Source organism: Montipora capricornis, chromosome 8 (genome assembly GCF_036669925.1).
Source record: "Montipora capricornis isolate CH-2021 chromosome 8, ASM3666992v2, whole genome shotgun sequence".
Lineage (NCBI taxonomy): Eukaryota > Metazoa > Cnidaria > Anthozoa > Scleractinia > Acroporidae > Montipora > Montipora capricornis.
The window spans coordinates 4,478,495-4,493,290 of NC_090890.1; the positions used below are offsets into that span (position 1 = coordinate 4,478,495).

General features: G+C 39.4%; 2 protein-coding genes across 2 annotated transcripts; one reads left to right on the forward strand and one right to left on the reverse strand.

Annotated features, from left to right (window-relative positions):
- The first annotated feature begins 347 nt into the window (after positions 1-347).
- Positions 348-1,193, forward strand: LOC138013595 (uncharacterized). Its single transcript, XM_068860694.1, has one exon. The coding sequence runs from the start codon at positions 348-350 to the stop codon at positions 1,191-1,193; it is 846 nt and encodes a 281-aa protein (XP_068716795.1).
- A 1,518-nt stretch (positions 1,194-2,711) lies between these two features.
- LOC138059185 (target of rapamycin complex subunit lst8-like) lies at positions 2,712-14,660 on the reverse strand. The gene is made up of 10 exons (XM_068904727.1): positions 14,433-14,660; positions 12,189-12,240; positions 11,476-11,525; positions 10,150-10,262; positions 9,284-9,359; positions 8,403-8,477; positions 8,228-8,305; positions 7,896-8,023; positions 7,114-7,256; positions 2,712-3,132 (listed from the first exon to the last, which is right to left on the reverse strand). Exons 1-10 carry the CDS (start codon positions 14,553-14,555, stop codon positions 3,014-3,016), a joined length of 957 nt encoding a protein of 318 aa, XP_068760828.1. The 5' UTR covers positions 14,556-14,660; the 3' UTR covers positions 2,712-3,013.
- Positions 14,661-14,796: the final 136 nt, after the last annotated feature.

Here is a 14,796-nt window from a genome sequence, read left to right on the forward strand (position 1 = left end):
GGCAACCCAGTAATTAAGTTAAAGCAGCAACCAGGGCATGAAAAAACACGCAACATTCCCTCCCAGCCTTTTTCTAGAGCCTAAGCGCGCAGGAAATGAGTTGTCAGCTTTTCGGGTGAGACAGGCATTACGAATCTCGAAAGAAGCCCTTCGTAAAAGAATATGGACCCCACAGCAGAGAATTTCATAGAAATGCCCATCTTTGAAGAAAACGCCTGTCATTTTCCATGATTGTTAAGAAATAGCGATAACAAGGGCATAAATCATGCCCTAGAGGCAGCAAGTTGGGGATTTTAGCACAAAATGAGGTCTTTATTTTCTCTGGACATGAAAAAAGGGCAAAAATCATGCTCCTTCAAGAAAAGTTCAAAAAAATTGACCAAAATTTCTGTTTCCAAGCCGTTCAAGCCGTAACCTTGAAGAATCCACCCACCGCACCGCTGCTCAGCGAAAGACCAGAAGGAACTACACCTTTCAACGTGATAGGTGTTGATTTCGCCGGTCCTGTAAAGTACCGCAGCAAGCCCAAGGAAGAACGGAAAGTGTACGTGATCTTGTACTTGTGTAGCCTTCCTCGCGGAGTGTTCTTGGAGTTATTGCCAAGTTTGGACACTACCGACTTCATCCAAAGTTTAAAGCGCTTTAATGCCAGGAGAGGATATTCATCGAAAGTCTATTCAGACCATGGTAAAATCTTTGTCGCCGCTGCCAAGTGGTTAAAGAAAGTGCGGAGAGAGGAAAGATCCCATTTCTTTCTGAGCGAGCGTTCCATCCAGTGGCAGTTTAACCTCAGTCGAGTGCCATGCAGGGGTGGACAGTTTGAGCGTCTCGTTGGATTGATGAAGTCCATGTTCTACAAAACAGTTGGCCAAGGTCTGCTTACCTGGAAAGAACTGAGTGAAGTCATCCGGGATATTGAAGTTGCGATGAACGACCGCCCGTTGTCAGTGAGTTTAAATAAACTTCAAGATTCTACTCTGTTCTACACTATTCTATGTTACGTGGAAGACGCCGTGCAACTTCCGACGTTAACCTCGAATGTTTTCCTGATGCTAAACTGCAGTGTTCTGTCCGAGTTGCAACCCTATCACATAAAAGAAAGAGATATGAGGAAACGCGGCAAGTTCCTGATGAAAACTAAAGATGTGATGTGGCGTAGGTGGACGACCGATTACTTGAGCGCGCTTCCGTGAGCGTCACCGGCTCAAACGCAGGTCTTGTGCAGCTGTTGTACCCGCTAGAGCTGTCTTGTGATGAAAACCGCAATAAAGAAGCAGCTGTAACACTCAATCAGGATGCACCAGTGATGCTGCAGCAGCTGAAGAACTCCAAGTGAAAGATATCGTTCAAGCACAATTGAACTGAACATTATTTTAAGTAACATTTATAGTCAATTTTACTAGTGAAGAATTTCTCGTGACTCTTTGTTTTGTTAAGACATAGTAGTTACCTTCTTGAGCATATGTCTCGTTACCTACGCACGAGTCATATGGGAGAGTGTGTCGGAAACTGCAAGAATTCATTTAATTACCTTGATGATTGACGATAATCTAACACCAAATAAGGATTGCGTAATTGCCTGTTAATGTACTTTGCAGCGACCAGTTTTCCTTAGCGAACTGTCGAGTTGAGTCGAGTGTTGCAGATTGTAATACAGAAGAAATAAATTGTGAGTATACAGGAAACGTGTCTCGTTGCGCGTTTTCGTCAAAGTGGCACCTCCGACGGGCCAGTGTGAAGCACCATGGAGACACAAATTGCGGATTTGAAGGGGAAAATAAAAACACTCAGCTTTCGAGTGAAAAAGACAGACGAGGTACTAAAGAGCTTCAGAAAGACACAGAACCTCGCTAGAGACTATGGTAACAGCACTGAACACGTTAAAGGAGTCAGTAGAGGAGAAAAAGTTCGTAAATGGTAAAGACGAAGAGTCAGTTCAAGAATGGGCTAGCGGAGTCGAACACGTTGTGAATCAAGCAGACCGACCGTAATTTGAAGCAAGCAACTGCTCTTTACGAGCACAAACGAGAAATCGAATTGGAGAGAAAAAAACTGAGGCAGAAGCAAGAAGCTGTTGAGCGAGCGCATGCAGAGGAGTTTGAATTTGAAAAGGAATAATTGGAGTTGAAACAAGCTCAAACAGAACAACCGAAAATTAGAGCGATGGCTAGCAACGTTTTCGTCAGTATGCGTCCACGAATTCGTCCACGATTGATTGACAAATCCTCCGCATGTGCCGAAGGTACCACGCCTTCCATAATGCGTCTTTTGTTTTTAAGAGAAAATAAAGAGACAGAGTGGGAGCGAAAGAAAACAGAAGTCGTTTTCCCTTAAGCCTTTAAATTCCAGGAGTGATTGGCATGTAAATTCTCCTCACAATTTCAATGAAATGTCAGTCGGACAGGTATTGAGAATGAAGAATTAGGAGGTATGATCTTGATATAACACCAAATTCTCATGATTACCCAATAAATAAATCCTCGTGGTTCTAGTTAGGAGAAAGAACGTTTCGATCGTGGGAATGAAAGGGTTAATGCCATTAAAGCCTAAAAACAAGGCAAAGGGTAACAGCACCTTTAGAGGAACGCCAATGTTGATTTCTTGTAATCGAAAGTGCCAATTCTTATGCAGGCGTCTCCGGAAGGACAATTACATGCCTTATGGAGGCGAACTCGACAACCTCGTGCTTATATTAGCCTTCATGCGTTGACTATAGTAACCTTAACTTTTAATTGTTTTATGTGTCTCTTTCGTCAAACGAACGAAATGATACATGAAATGAATCATATATTAAACTGCGGATATGAAATCAAGTGAAGCTATGATCCTCGCATTTATGAACGCAATTTCCATAAACGAGCCATGTCTCTTTTGTGTTAAGCGCAAATAAAGTGTTGTCGTTGTTGTTGTCCAATGTCATGAGAGAATAACAACAGAAATCAATATATCCTAAGAGCCAGACTTGTCATCTTCCCCTCTGTAACCCTCACTTCCACATGTGTTGACACGTTGACTACACAGCATGAGCATCTCTAAAAGCAAGTGCGACCACAGCTTTTTGATGTCCACTGTATTCACGTACCACTTCACCATGATCCAAATTCCATAAACGAGCCATGTTGTCGGAAGATGCTGGTGACAGAGAGAGTGGAGAATCAGAGTAAGCAAGGGCCTTATAACAAAAGACTATGCCGTGGGTCTATTGGCCGAAGTGGAAAATGCCACAATACTCTTTGTTTGTCCACACAAATTTTGAATTAAGCATTGTTTTTGTTTTCTCTTGACACCATTGTATATCCCCAGAGAAACAGGAAACAATACTTATGCAAAAGTTGGGTGGACAAACAAAGAGTATTATGGCATTTTTCGCTTTGGCCAGTTGAAACCTGACCTCTTCAGCGTCAGCCCTTTCCTGTAACGAAGGGCTAAAGCTTGAAACCTTAGCTTACTGGTCTGAAGACCCCGTTCCTGGCACTCTGTTTACACTGATGATTTTCGGAGTCCGGACCAGATTTTTTATTTGAGTTGGAGCGGAGACACTTTACACAGCATTCTTTACCCGCAAAATGGGGTCCGAACTCGGTTTTCTCGGTTTTAGGGCCATAGCCGCCTATCACCAAAAAAAGCGGGGCCGGTCCGGAGTCACTTTACAAAAACATGGTACAGATAGTTTACACGATGTCTGGTCCATACCTACCTTTTAAGGGGTCCGGACCCAGTTTTTTTCTCAAGTAAAGCTATGATCTTCGCAGTTATGAACGAAATTTTTACAATTGCTAAGAGAAGCCTGAAAAATTCAGGACTTCAACGGGTTTGAACCCGTGACCTCGCGATTCCGGTGTTTCTTTAATGTAAATGGGCCTTAAGTGACCCAAGTTCTAAGCCTTAATTTCAAAAAGACACCTGTTTATTTTGACTGTAATTTTCCTATTGAATGGTCCGCCATTACCATGTTTTTCAAGATCTTGAGAGAGCTGGATCGAGGAGAAAATGACGTCAAAGACTCACTAGTTTAAGAATGCAACGCGTGTCTGTGTACGCGGCAGAATTAATGAGCAGCACGGGAGTTTTGGGATTTCAGACTTTCAATCTCGCGTTTAGCACATAGAATAAGCTGCATTTACACGCTTAAATTTTAAGGTAGTGAGTAAATGACGTCACTTTTCCCTGGATCCAACTCGCTGAGGTCCAATCGGTCACTTTTGAACGTGAGTTATGGCGGACCGTAAAATAAAAAAAACTGAAACTTAAAGTAAACCGCCATTCGATTGAAGTCAAAGCTCAAAATTTTGCCTGTCAGGTGTTAAGCAAACACACTTTAAATATCTGAAGAAAAAAAGAAAGTGGTTTTTGATCACAGTGTAATTCGGTGGTGTCAAGACAGGTTAGGAAGGAAACAGCTTACTTCCCGTTGCCGTGCGTGGATCAAAAACGTTTCGCGTCTAAGCTTCCTAATGGCTAATGCACAAAGCAATGATTTCCACGTGCGTTAATTCAACCGCGCAAACTGTGGCTGCGTGACTAACTTCAAACAATAGAGAGATTAAGCATCACGTTTACGTGAAACGGCAAACGCCGTTTCACGTTTCACGTTTCACGTTTCACGTAAAATAGAGAGGAGCTTGTGACTTTAGCTTCGTGTGACCCACGGCAACTCGAGTATTTAGTTACGAAAACGCAAAAGCAAAACTCAGAGTCTTTTTAAACATTGTTTGTAGAAAAAGACGCTATATAAAATGAAAATCCTTACCCGTCAAATTTTGAGAGTTTCGATGAAGCTGTTCTGTCGGTCAACAGAGAGTCAACGTGAGGTCATGACGAAGATTGCGGCAACGAGTCAGTTATGAACTATCTATAAACATGAAACCAAATTTTTCCTCCTTTGGCATACCGGAAAATGGTGTTGGGGTACTTTTTTCCCGTAAAAAGCTCCTTACATGTATGCAGAAGAAAATTTCACGAAAACGGCAAACGCAAAAATGCCTACTTTCAAGTAGAAAAGGCAAGCCGCAGCCGGCAAACGTAGAAAATGGCGGGAAAATCATGGTCACGTGGACATTTTTGCTAAATTTCTCTAATGGCTTAGCTCCATCTCCATAAAACACAGTCCAAAAATACAAACAAATAGCAAAAAACCTTCGAGTATACCTCGTTCTTAAAGCGTCAAAAAAGGTGAGGCATCCCATAGCGATGATCGTCCGCAAAGATGCGTAGCCCCAGTGTACACGTTTGCACGTCAACAGCATATTTGCTCGCTCACTCACTCACTTAGCCACTTAGTAGCCACGTGGCCGCGTAGCCGGGAACGAGGAAGCGTTGCTTTGAGTGGCCGGGTACTCTGTAATTACTGCGATTATGAGAGCCCACAAGTGCTATTTTTTGTATCCTTTCAAAGTTTCATCCCCAGTTCCTGAATAGCTCGGATAGTGCATGTATGTATGAGTCATTCAAAGTGAAATGCTGACAAATAAGTTTTAAAAGCGTAGGCTTGGAATATAAACGAAAATTTCGGCGGTGTTGTCGTTGTAAATCGTCAAGTCCCTGTTGTCGCATTTCATACAGACTAATAGTTCTTTCGATTTTACACTCAGGAATTCTTGTCCCAACCTATGTTGTAATTTCGTAACGACAAAAGGTCTCACAATGCAAGCACGTTACTTGACGAAAGTTACACTACGCAACAATTCTATCCACTTTTCTCGGTTTCAATAATCACATTACAACAACAAATTGGAGGGCAGATGATACACTTCCGGTACGCAATGTTTAAAAAACTTTTTAACTTTTTGCAGCGTTGCGAGAAACGTTAATTCCTGCAACTTTCCTCCCAAAGATTTTGGCCATTGTAAACTCGAAGGAGTCTTATACTGGCAATATTTCATGCAATTTGACTTGCCACAGAGTTGCAATAATTGCCTCCTCCAGATCATTGAAGAATTCAATTTCTCCTCTTGCAGATCATATCGTTGGCACCACATTCATCTGAGTTATGGTAAGAGAGCAGGATTTTGCAGCAATTCTTTTCTTTATAACCACGCCAGAACTGACCTGGTTTAGTTAGCTACACCCAAAAAATCCCACCTATTAACTCTTTCATGTTTCAAGGCTCTCGATACCACCAGCCGGATTTTAGAGACCGCCATATTTCGCTTTGTTGTTTAGTTCTCGCTATTAGCTCGCATGGCGTGACGCATTGTGCACGCTGTCGTTTAGCCTGTTTCATTGTTCCGCCTCGTAAGCACACTGTTGTTTAGTTTAGCCTCATAGTCACACGGTTCGCGCATAATTAGCGTTGCACTTTTGTTACCCTTTTTTTGCCTGCTCGTGCTTTTTGCACATCATTCTTGTCTTCGGTTAATAAACGTCTTCTCTTGCTTGGAGTTTCGGTTCAACTTATTGGCGAACCTTATCCAACTGTGCTTTTGCCGACTTTATTGCATCACATCTTTGCTAATCAAAGGAAGATGAAACCAAATTTTCCTTTTCACTAAAAATTGTTATAGTTTCCTACTAGGAAAAAGTTTTTTCTCACCAATAATAATTATAGTTTAATTAATTATTATTATGGTTACAGCTGATGATCAGTAATCAACTCACCACTGCTGCGCTGAACGCCAGGGGTAAGCACAGCACTGGGCTGTGACCAATAATTATTAAATAAGTAAATACCAGTAATCACTTCATTTGAGTCTCAAGGTTATTTAGCCAAGCACAAGTGCTCTAGACAACCAATCATTGGTAAAGCACTTGTGCTTGTATTATCCTTAATTATTAAGGATGCGACAAATTAACAGAAATCAGAACAAACCAAATGAAATGCTGGTTTTATAATGAGTGGGGAAGCCAGAGTACCTGGGAAAAACCTCTCGGAGCAGAGTAGAGAACCAACAAACTCAACCCACACAAGGCATCAAATCCGGGAATCGATCCAAGGCAACCATGAATGGAAGGCGAGTGCTTTCACAAATCACCCAGCCCTGCTCCGCCCAAATTCAGAAATTTCACTGCAACAACAAGTCTTAACTCCTGAGTGGTACCTATTTTAAGTCAATGCTGCACTAAAACTATGATTGTGCTAATGTTAATAATCACCAAATGAAAATGTCATCCAACCTGTAATAAGATATTGAGAGTCTTCAGAGAATGCACAGTCCCACACCCATCTTTGATTTGCTTCTTTGAGAGTCTTTTTGAGAGAAAAGTCAGCTGTTTGCCAAATGTTGACTGTGGTGTCTGCCGATGTTGTGGCTAAGAAGCTGAAAATAGGATGAAGTTCGGTATTCATTGATTTTAACTCAGGCGTGTTATACCAGTACTACTACTACTACTACTACCACCACCACCACCACCACCACCACTATCACTACCACTGCCACTGCCACTGCCACTGCCACTGCCACTGCCACTGCCACCGCTACTGCTACTATTACTACTACTACTACTACTAAACTTTGGGAAAGAATCTGAGTGCAACAAATAGTTCTGCAACTTACATGTGTAACCTTTGAAAAAATAACTCCAGTTGGATATCAGCACTCAGGTAGTGGTGATGATGGTGGTGGTGGTGGTGATAGTTGTAGTAGCAGTACATGTAGTAGTTGTAGCAGCATCAGCAGCAGTAGCAGTTGTAGTATTAGCAGTAGCAGTATAAGACAAGTATATCAGTGACTTCAAGAACCTAATATCAAAAGTTAACATTACACTGGATTCAGTCACTAGGAGAAATCTGGCTTCACCAACCAACTGGTTATCCCAGACTTTTCAAGATTGTTAAGTTTAGCATCCAGCATTTCTTGGAGTGCAGAAAATGCCTAATGATACAAAATTCTCAATGAAATTAATGAATGAACTCATTTTGGTTTTTAACACTGTGTTAGCTAAATTCTAGCTCTTACCAAGAGTCTGGGCTGAACAGGCACTTTAAGGCTGCTCGTTTATGTGCGCGGGGGATTTTTGTTCTAGGGTGCAGGACCGTTGGGTCATCTCTGGTTCCTCCTGTTAACCTCCATACATAGCAGTTACCCTACAACATGCATAGCGAGGTGACAGAATCAAAGACAACTTAATAGTAATAAAGAAAAGTTACATGTTACTGACACAGACAGGAATCAATGAATCTTCCTTTTTTTCTTTTGAATGACACCATAGTTCATCCTTATCATGAGCTAAGCTTGATATACATATATGGTGACCTGATTACACATTTTGTCAGATCATGTTTGATTACCTGATTATTGACAGCTGCCATGTATGATGCCTCTCTATCAATAGTGATGGACAGAATAGATGCACCTGACTCAGGAATCTGCAATCAATTAATAATTATTAATTTTTTACTGGTATTTAACGAACAGCTAAAAAAGGATTATACCAAAAATGAGTGATTCTGTCAATTCACTAACAAGTTGTTCATTGTGATCTGTCTTTAAGTCCCACATGTGAATTGCACCACTTTGATCGCCAACAATGAGCTCACCCTGAAACAAAGCCAAAAATCAAAGAATGCATTGTTCTTTCGAGTGACAAAGGCCCACTCAGACCTACACGTAAGAATTAAATTGCCTGATTACTTTCTTTTGCCTTTTTCTACTTTTTGTACGTCACGCTGTATTTATCTTATCGTTTCCACTTGACTAGATTACATGTACCTTTGCTAGTTTTGAATGGGAACTTTATTTCAACTTTGTATAATTATTAAAAAAATAAATGATGATAATGATAATTATATATGATCTAGCTCATTTCATATCCCATATGAAGTGAATATACACTGTAATATTGCATATGAAATCTAATTTACATATTTGAACTGCAGAATCAAGATGATTACTATAATCATCGGGGTGAAATGCGCAATTTATGCACCAAAAGAAGCCTGAAAAAAATCCAGACTCGAATAATTATTTGTGATTTGCATCCATGATCTAGAGACTGCATTGCACCTTGCTCTACGGGCTATCATAACACCTCTGACATCAATCACCTCAATGCCATTATTAGGTCAAATTCATGATATTTCAAAATATACAAAATGTAATTAATTCTCTATCATGCATTGACTTTGTACTGGTATACATGTATAAATGTTAACTAGCACTTCACCAGCTCATACTGTAGGTACATGTACAGTGTACATGAACAGAACACACGATTTTAAAAATCCAACTACATTGTTACTAGTGAAAGGCAAACAAGTTAGCTTCCTACATGTACAAGTGAGGTTGGTATCAATATGGTGAACTCCAACCTCATGCACTTTCATTCAAAGAACAGCTATTCTCACCTGGTTAGGGTGAAGACAAACACAGTTTACTGGAGCATTTACTTGAAACACTCTCTGACACTGAAGATTTCGAGACCTGTGAACAGACAAACAATACATTCAATCACTCTTTCAGTGCATGTTGTTTGACTTACATGTACCACTGGAACATTACCAATACTGGTAACTGCAAAGACAAAATTAATTTGCAGGAGTGGTTGAAAAGAAATCAACCCAATAATATTCAAATTGCAAACGTTACATGACAGGGATGGTGAAAAGTCCCATTACAGTCTCTAGTATGTATAGAAGTCAGGCAAAGGAGAGGACTGGAAGAATAAAATGTAACGACGTTCCCTCAAAGAAGACTGATACAGCTGTATGTTAAGTGATCTTCACTGACCTCCCCTTAACCCTACGGCCCCTAACACCTCACAGAGCCCATTTAAACCCATTGACACCTGGGAGTGAGACTTACATGTATATGTAACAGATTTTACTCTGTCTAACGCCAAATGTCCTTGGGCATTTGAGGTGTCAATGAGTTAATGACACGTCTTGCATTGCTGCAACAAATTGTTCACTCAGACAGCTGTTGCATAGTGTAACAAGCTCAAACACTAAGACAGTAGAGGAGTTGGTGTATAACCTCCACAGCAGTCACTGCAGAATAACAAGTTGTACTCGAAATAGCACCGGTTATTTGATCAATGAAATCATTGCCTCCTTTTACTTCAAAAAGGGCTGACAAGTCAGAGTCATGCAGATTAACTACCGGTATGCACAAATTTCCTAAATTTCCTTCTTTCAGTCCAAAAGTCTCTTCCAGAAAACAACAGACTAGTCTATGACCAGTATTTGCAGTGAGGGCCAAAGAAATGACCAACCTTAAATCCCATATTCTGGCTGAACAATCTTCACCACCTGTGTACATCCATTTGCCGTCTTCATGAAACCCTACTGCTGTCACATTTTTGGACACCCCATCGTAATTCAAAACCTGATTAATGTGAAATTTGTTAACAGAGGTTCCTTGTAGAAACACAAAGTATTAAATGAACACAGTCTATGATACCAACAACACACCGCATAGTCTGAAACTGGTAAACTGGACACGCTGACAGCCTTACATTTCAAAAGGAAATTATGCTACTATCTATGACCAACTCCCTCATGGTTTGGGCAGGTTGTTTCTGTCAGGATTTGTTTCTATCACTTGAAAGATTACATTGCAATGAAATTCGGAAATCTGAGTAATTTTCAAGTTTTTTTCAAGTCATGGCTGCAACAAAATGCTTTCAAGTATGAATTGAGAAAGAAATACAGCAACTGATACAAGACAAAAGTTGAAAGTAATAATTATTATTGAAAGTAATTAATGAGTAAGTAATTGACCCTCAATGTTACCCTTGGTTCTTGGGGAAACAAAATTCACTGCTCACTCACACCAGTCATTAAATTGCCCCAGTGACCAAAAAATCAATTCATATTTTTCATTTTATGTTAACAAAACACTAAGTGACCCACGTTTTAAACCTTGATTTCAAAAAGATACCTCTTTATTTCAACTGTAATTTTCCTATTTAATGGTCCGCCATTACTAACATTATGTTCTTGAGAGAGCTGGATCGAGGAGAAAATGACGTCAACGGCTCACTAGTTTAAGAATGCAATACGTGTGTATGCCGCAGAATTAATATGCAGCACAGGGTTTTGGGTTCAGACTTTTAAACTCATGCTTTGCATATATAAGAAGCCACGTTCACACGCTGAAATTTTAAGCTAGTGAGCCTCTGACGTCACTTTTCCCTGGATCCAACCGTCTGAGGTCCAATCGGTCAGTTTTGAACGTGAGTAATGGCGGACCGTGAAATCCAAAACTTACACTCAAAGTAAATGGCCTTTGGATAAAAATCAAAGCTCAAAATTTTGCCAGTCAGGTGTTAAGCAAACACACTTTCAAAATCTGAAGGAAAAAAGGAAGTGGTTTTTTTTTATCACAGCAGCACTTTAAGTGCTTAATGTTTTATAGATTGTATACAAAATTTGTCTCACTTTAATCTGATATAATGTAATTTTCTTCACAAGCTCCATGCCTTAATCATCCTTGTGTCTAAAGGTTTGACTTACTGACTGACTGACTTACCTCCTTACTTAGTTATCTTACTTTTCTCTCCTACAATATTATCATTAATTGTTTTAATGTGACTTACAGGATTTGGGTTGCTTGAGTTGATGTCATACATGCGGATGTGTTGATAACCTAAACAACAGAACAACTTAGAACACCATAGAAATCAAATGAATTCAAATGAGAGAGAACACCCAGGTAGCATAGAAAATAATTCCAAGGACAGTATACTAAACCACAAACTCAATCCACATCCATCCAACAACCCTGGCATCTGACACCACCTTGGGCAGTTCTTTTATAAGGCAGCCTGTAGCATTCCATAGACCACTTTCATAAATGGCGACCAATTTCATATTCTATTGTATTTATGTTAATTGGACCTACTGGCCTCATTTTGGTTAACATAATTATTCTGTTGAATTTTGTGCATTGCAGCGAGGCTAGAAAGGCTTCTTAGCATTAAAACAAAAGAACACTCTTTTTATTAAGCCGCCGTTATGAAAAAGGTCTATAACGATCAACAAAGTTGATGACATGTGGGATGACCAATATGTGTATTTTCAAATATTGATAATCAAAATCAGAACAAATCGAGAGATTCCAGTGATTTTAGTAATCTTATGCAGTCTTATGAAAAACATACATGTAAATAAATAAAAAATAAAAAAGTTACGGTCTCCTGATAAAGAGGACCCCACAAATTTACGTTATTCAAAAAAACAAAAACAAAGTAGGTATATCCTTGCAATAATATTGGCTTTGGTTAAAATGCAACAAAAATGGTTTTTTTACCTGCTGCAGCTAATAACTGTCTATCAGGGGTGATCTGCATGGCATTGACTTGCTGTGACATTGGTTAAAGTTAAACCAAGAATGTATGATCAAATGAAAAGACTGACTGGTACAGAGTATGTATTAAGCTGTTTATTTTCTCCAAGCAGGAAAAAAGATGATGAAGAATTCAATGCATTTTGTGATCAAATTGTAATGTTGCTCTGGGTGAAAATTTCAAACATGAATGAGATGACAATTCAATACAACCACTTTGTACATTAATTCTTTGTATGTCACTGTATTATTAAACTAATTTACCTAAATGTTAGAAATGCTGCCGAGGGGAAGGGAGATGTTCAGTTATGCTTACGGTAATTTAACAATGGTTCGTGCGTGGAATTGAAGGGAGATTTTAATAGGTCTTGAGCAGGGACAGTACAAATCGTGGACCCCACTGGACCTCTCGTGAGAAGAAAGAAAACAATAGATGTTTTCACAGTGACATTGTCAAATTCCAAAATCAAAATCACAAGATCTTCTGAATTTTTATCTAAAGGAGGTTAATAGCCTAGAACATAAATCAGTTCCGCCTACGTCTTTCATTTCAAAAATACAGCATTTTGAACTTCCGAATTGTTACCTTGTGTGACACCATAATACAAAGCTATATTTTCGTTGAAAAAAATGTCTCAATAGCTTGAGCCTTTCAGGAACATTTAATTTAGGAGATGTGATCATACACATGTATTTTATCTCATAAGTGAAAAGTGAGCACTTTCATCGCAAAGTGAACTACAGATATTTTTCGTTGATTATCGGCTGCATGGTGTTTCCATACAAAGCTCTATCAAGTTGCGTGAAACGCTTCGACAAATAACTCAGAAATGATGTATTGCACAGACCTGAAATTTGGAGAGGTTGGTAAAAGATTTGATACCTACAACTTTGCGAGTTCTTGGCCTTTTTCATTGAATGATTTCCAATTAATTTTTTTGTTGCGTGACAGTGAAAATATCACGAGAACTGAAATGAATAACAAAGCAGATCATACTGCGTATCTTAATTAATTAATACCTCCATTCACACATAACCACAGTTCCTTGTGCGGTTGACCACAATCCCTTGCATTTCAAAGAAAAATGTGTTCATCTCCCGATTACAGATCTGCTTCGTTCATTCGCTTCAGGCTCACTTGCTGCGGCAGCAATTAACTATTATTTTCTTTCATTTAACATTATATTTATCTCTTTTTTTAGTACCTCAAACACAAGTTTTTTATTTCACAGGTTTTGAGGTACATATTTATAAAACTGTACACAATGTTGAGCTCCTTCTAGGAGCTTTCCATTGGGTACATGTTTGGTCACTTGACTCAATGACCACCATCTTGGGAGACCAAGAGAATATGGACATCAGAATTTTACCATCTGAAGTTACAATATCAATGGATGAGAAAAGAACTCCTTTGCATCAACTCAGAATATCGACCATCGATTCTTTGAGTTTTGGCTCATGTCTGATTCAAGTAGAGGAACCTCTGTAAATATCTTCTGTTTTGTTTTGACTGTTTTTGGTTTGCTGCATGTTGGCAGGGTTTTCAAAATATTTGACACTATCAGCAGAGGGAAATGAAGGCATGAGCTTACATGGGGGTCTGTGGGTTTCTACTCCTACAGAATTGAGACTCTCAGAAATCCTGTTTCCAACATTTCTGAGACTACAGACTGAAATAATTTTCTAGGAAAGCATGGAATTCACTTTTCCAGAAAAATTACCATGATTTTCATTAACAAGTAATTGTGCAGGAATGATAACAAAAGCTATTGGCCACTTTCACAACTTTTCCTTACAGTTAAGAAAAGCATGCAAGCACACTGTACAATACTGCTCTCAATTTTTCTGCTCTCCAATAGTGCATATTTCTAGGACTTGAATGCTTCTTGCATTGGAGAAGTCATACATGATTGTATGTCCTTCTCATATGCTATCAACTTGTTCTAGGATCTGACTTGGAAAGAAAAAAAATTCCTTGTTCTAGGAGTACGACAATCAGTAGATGACTAAGAGTGGGGAATTTTTCAATGATTATTTCCATGAAAACATAAAATTCACCTGGGTATACCTAATTCTTCAGCCCCTAAACCCTGCTCCTTAGTATCAACTAGGACAACACCAAGGATGAACCAAAATTGACATTTAAAGGAATACTTGAGCTTTAAAAAGTTATATCATGCAAGTAAGGCATTAGAATGTTAAGGATACAGAGTCTGGATGCTGGACTGTCCTATGACAAATTCCACTGTGAGCTTGCCAAAATTTGATAGCATGATCATACCCTGCTGTTGCCAGAATAACTGGGTCACTTGATCCATCTGCCTCAGTCATCTCTTTTTGCGATCTAACCTACTTCAGTCAATCTGTGTCACCGTTACTTCATGCATAGCACTGGGCACTTTCGCGACTCCAGATTACATCGAAAACAATTATACTGGAGCTTACTTGAAATACTAAGTTACCGCTGGGTAACTGCTGACAATGGCTTTGCAACTAAATGTGGGGTGGTGGGGTGGAGATTATCAAAGCATTTCAAACTACAATGTACAATGATTTTCTTTCACTGTTTTTG

What these genes read in the sequence shown, in the direction of transcription:
- LOC138013595 (XM_068860694.1), top strand. Translation starts at nt 348, where the DNA reads ATGCTCCTTCAAGAAAAGTTCAAAAAAATTGACCAAAATTTCTGTTTC.
- LOC138059185 (XM_068904727.1), bottom strand. Translation starts at nt 14,555, where the DNA reads ATGACTGAGGCAGATGGATCAAGTGACCCAGTTATTCTGGCAACAGCA. An exon ending in CAGATCACAATGAACAACTT is followed by an intron (nt 8,306 to 8,402) that starts GTTAGTGAATTG and finishes AATTGATTGCAG; the next exon opens with ATTCCTGAGTCAGGTGCATC. An exon ending in CTGTTCAGCCCAGACTCTTG is followed by an intron (nt 7,257 to 7,895) that starts GTAAGAGCTAGA and finishes TCCTATTTTCAG; the next exon opens with CTTCTTAGCCACAACATCGG.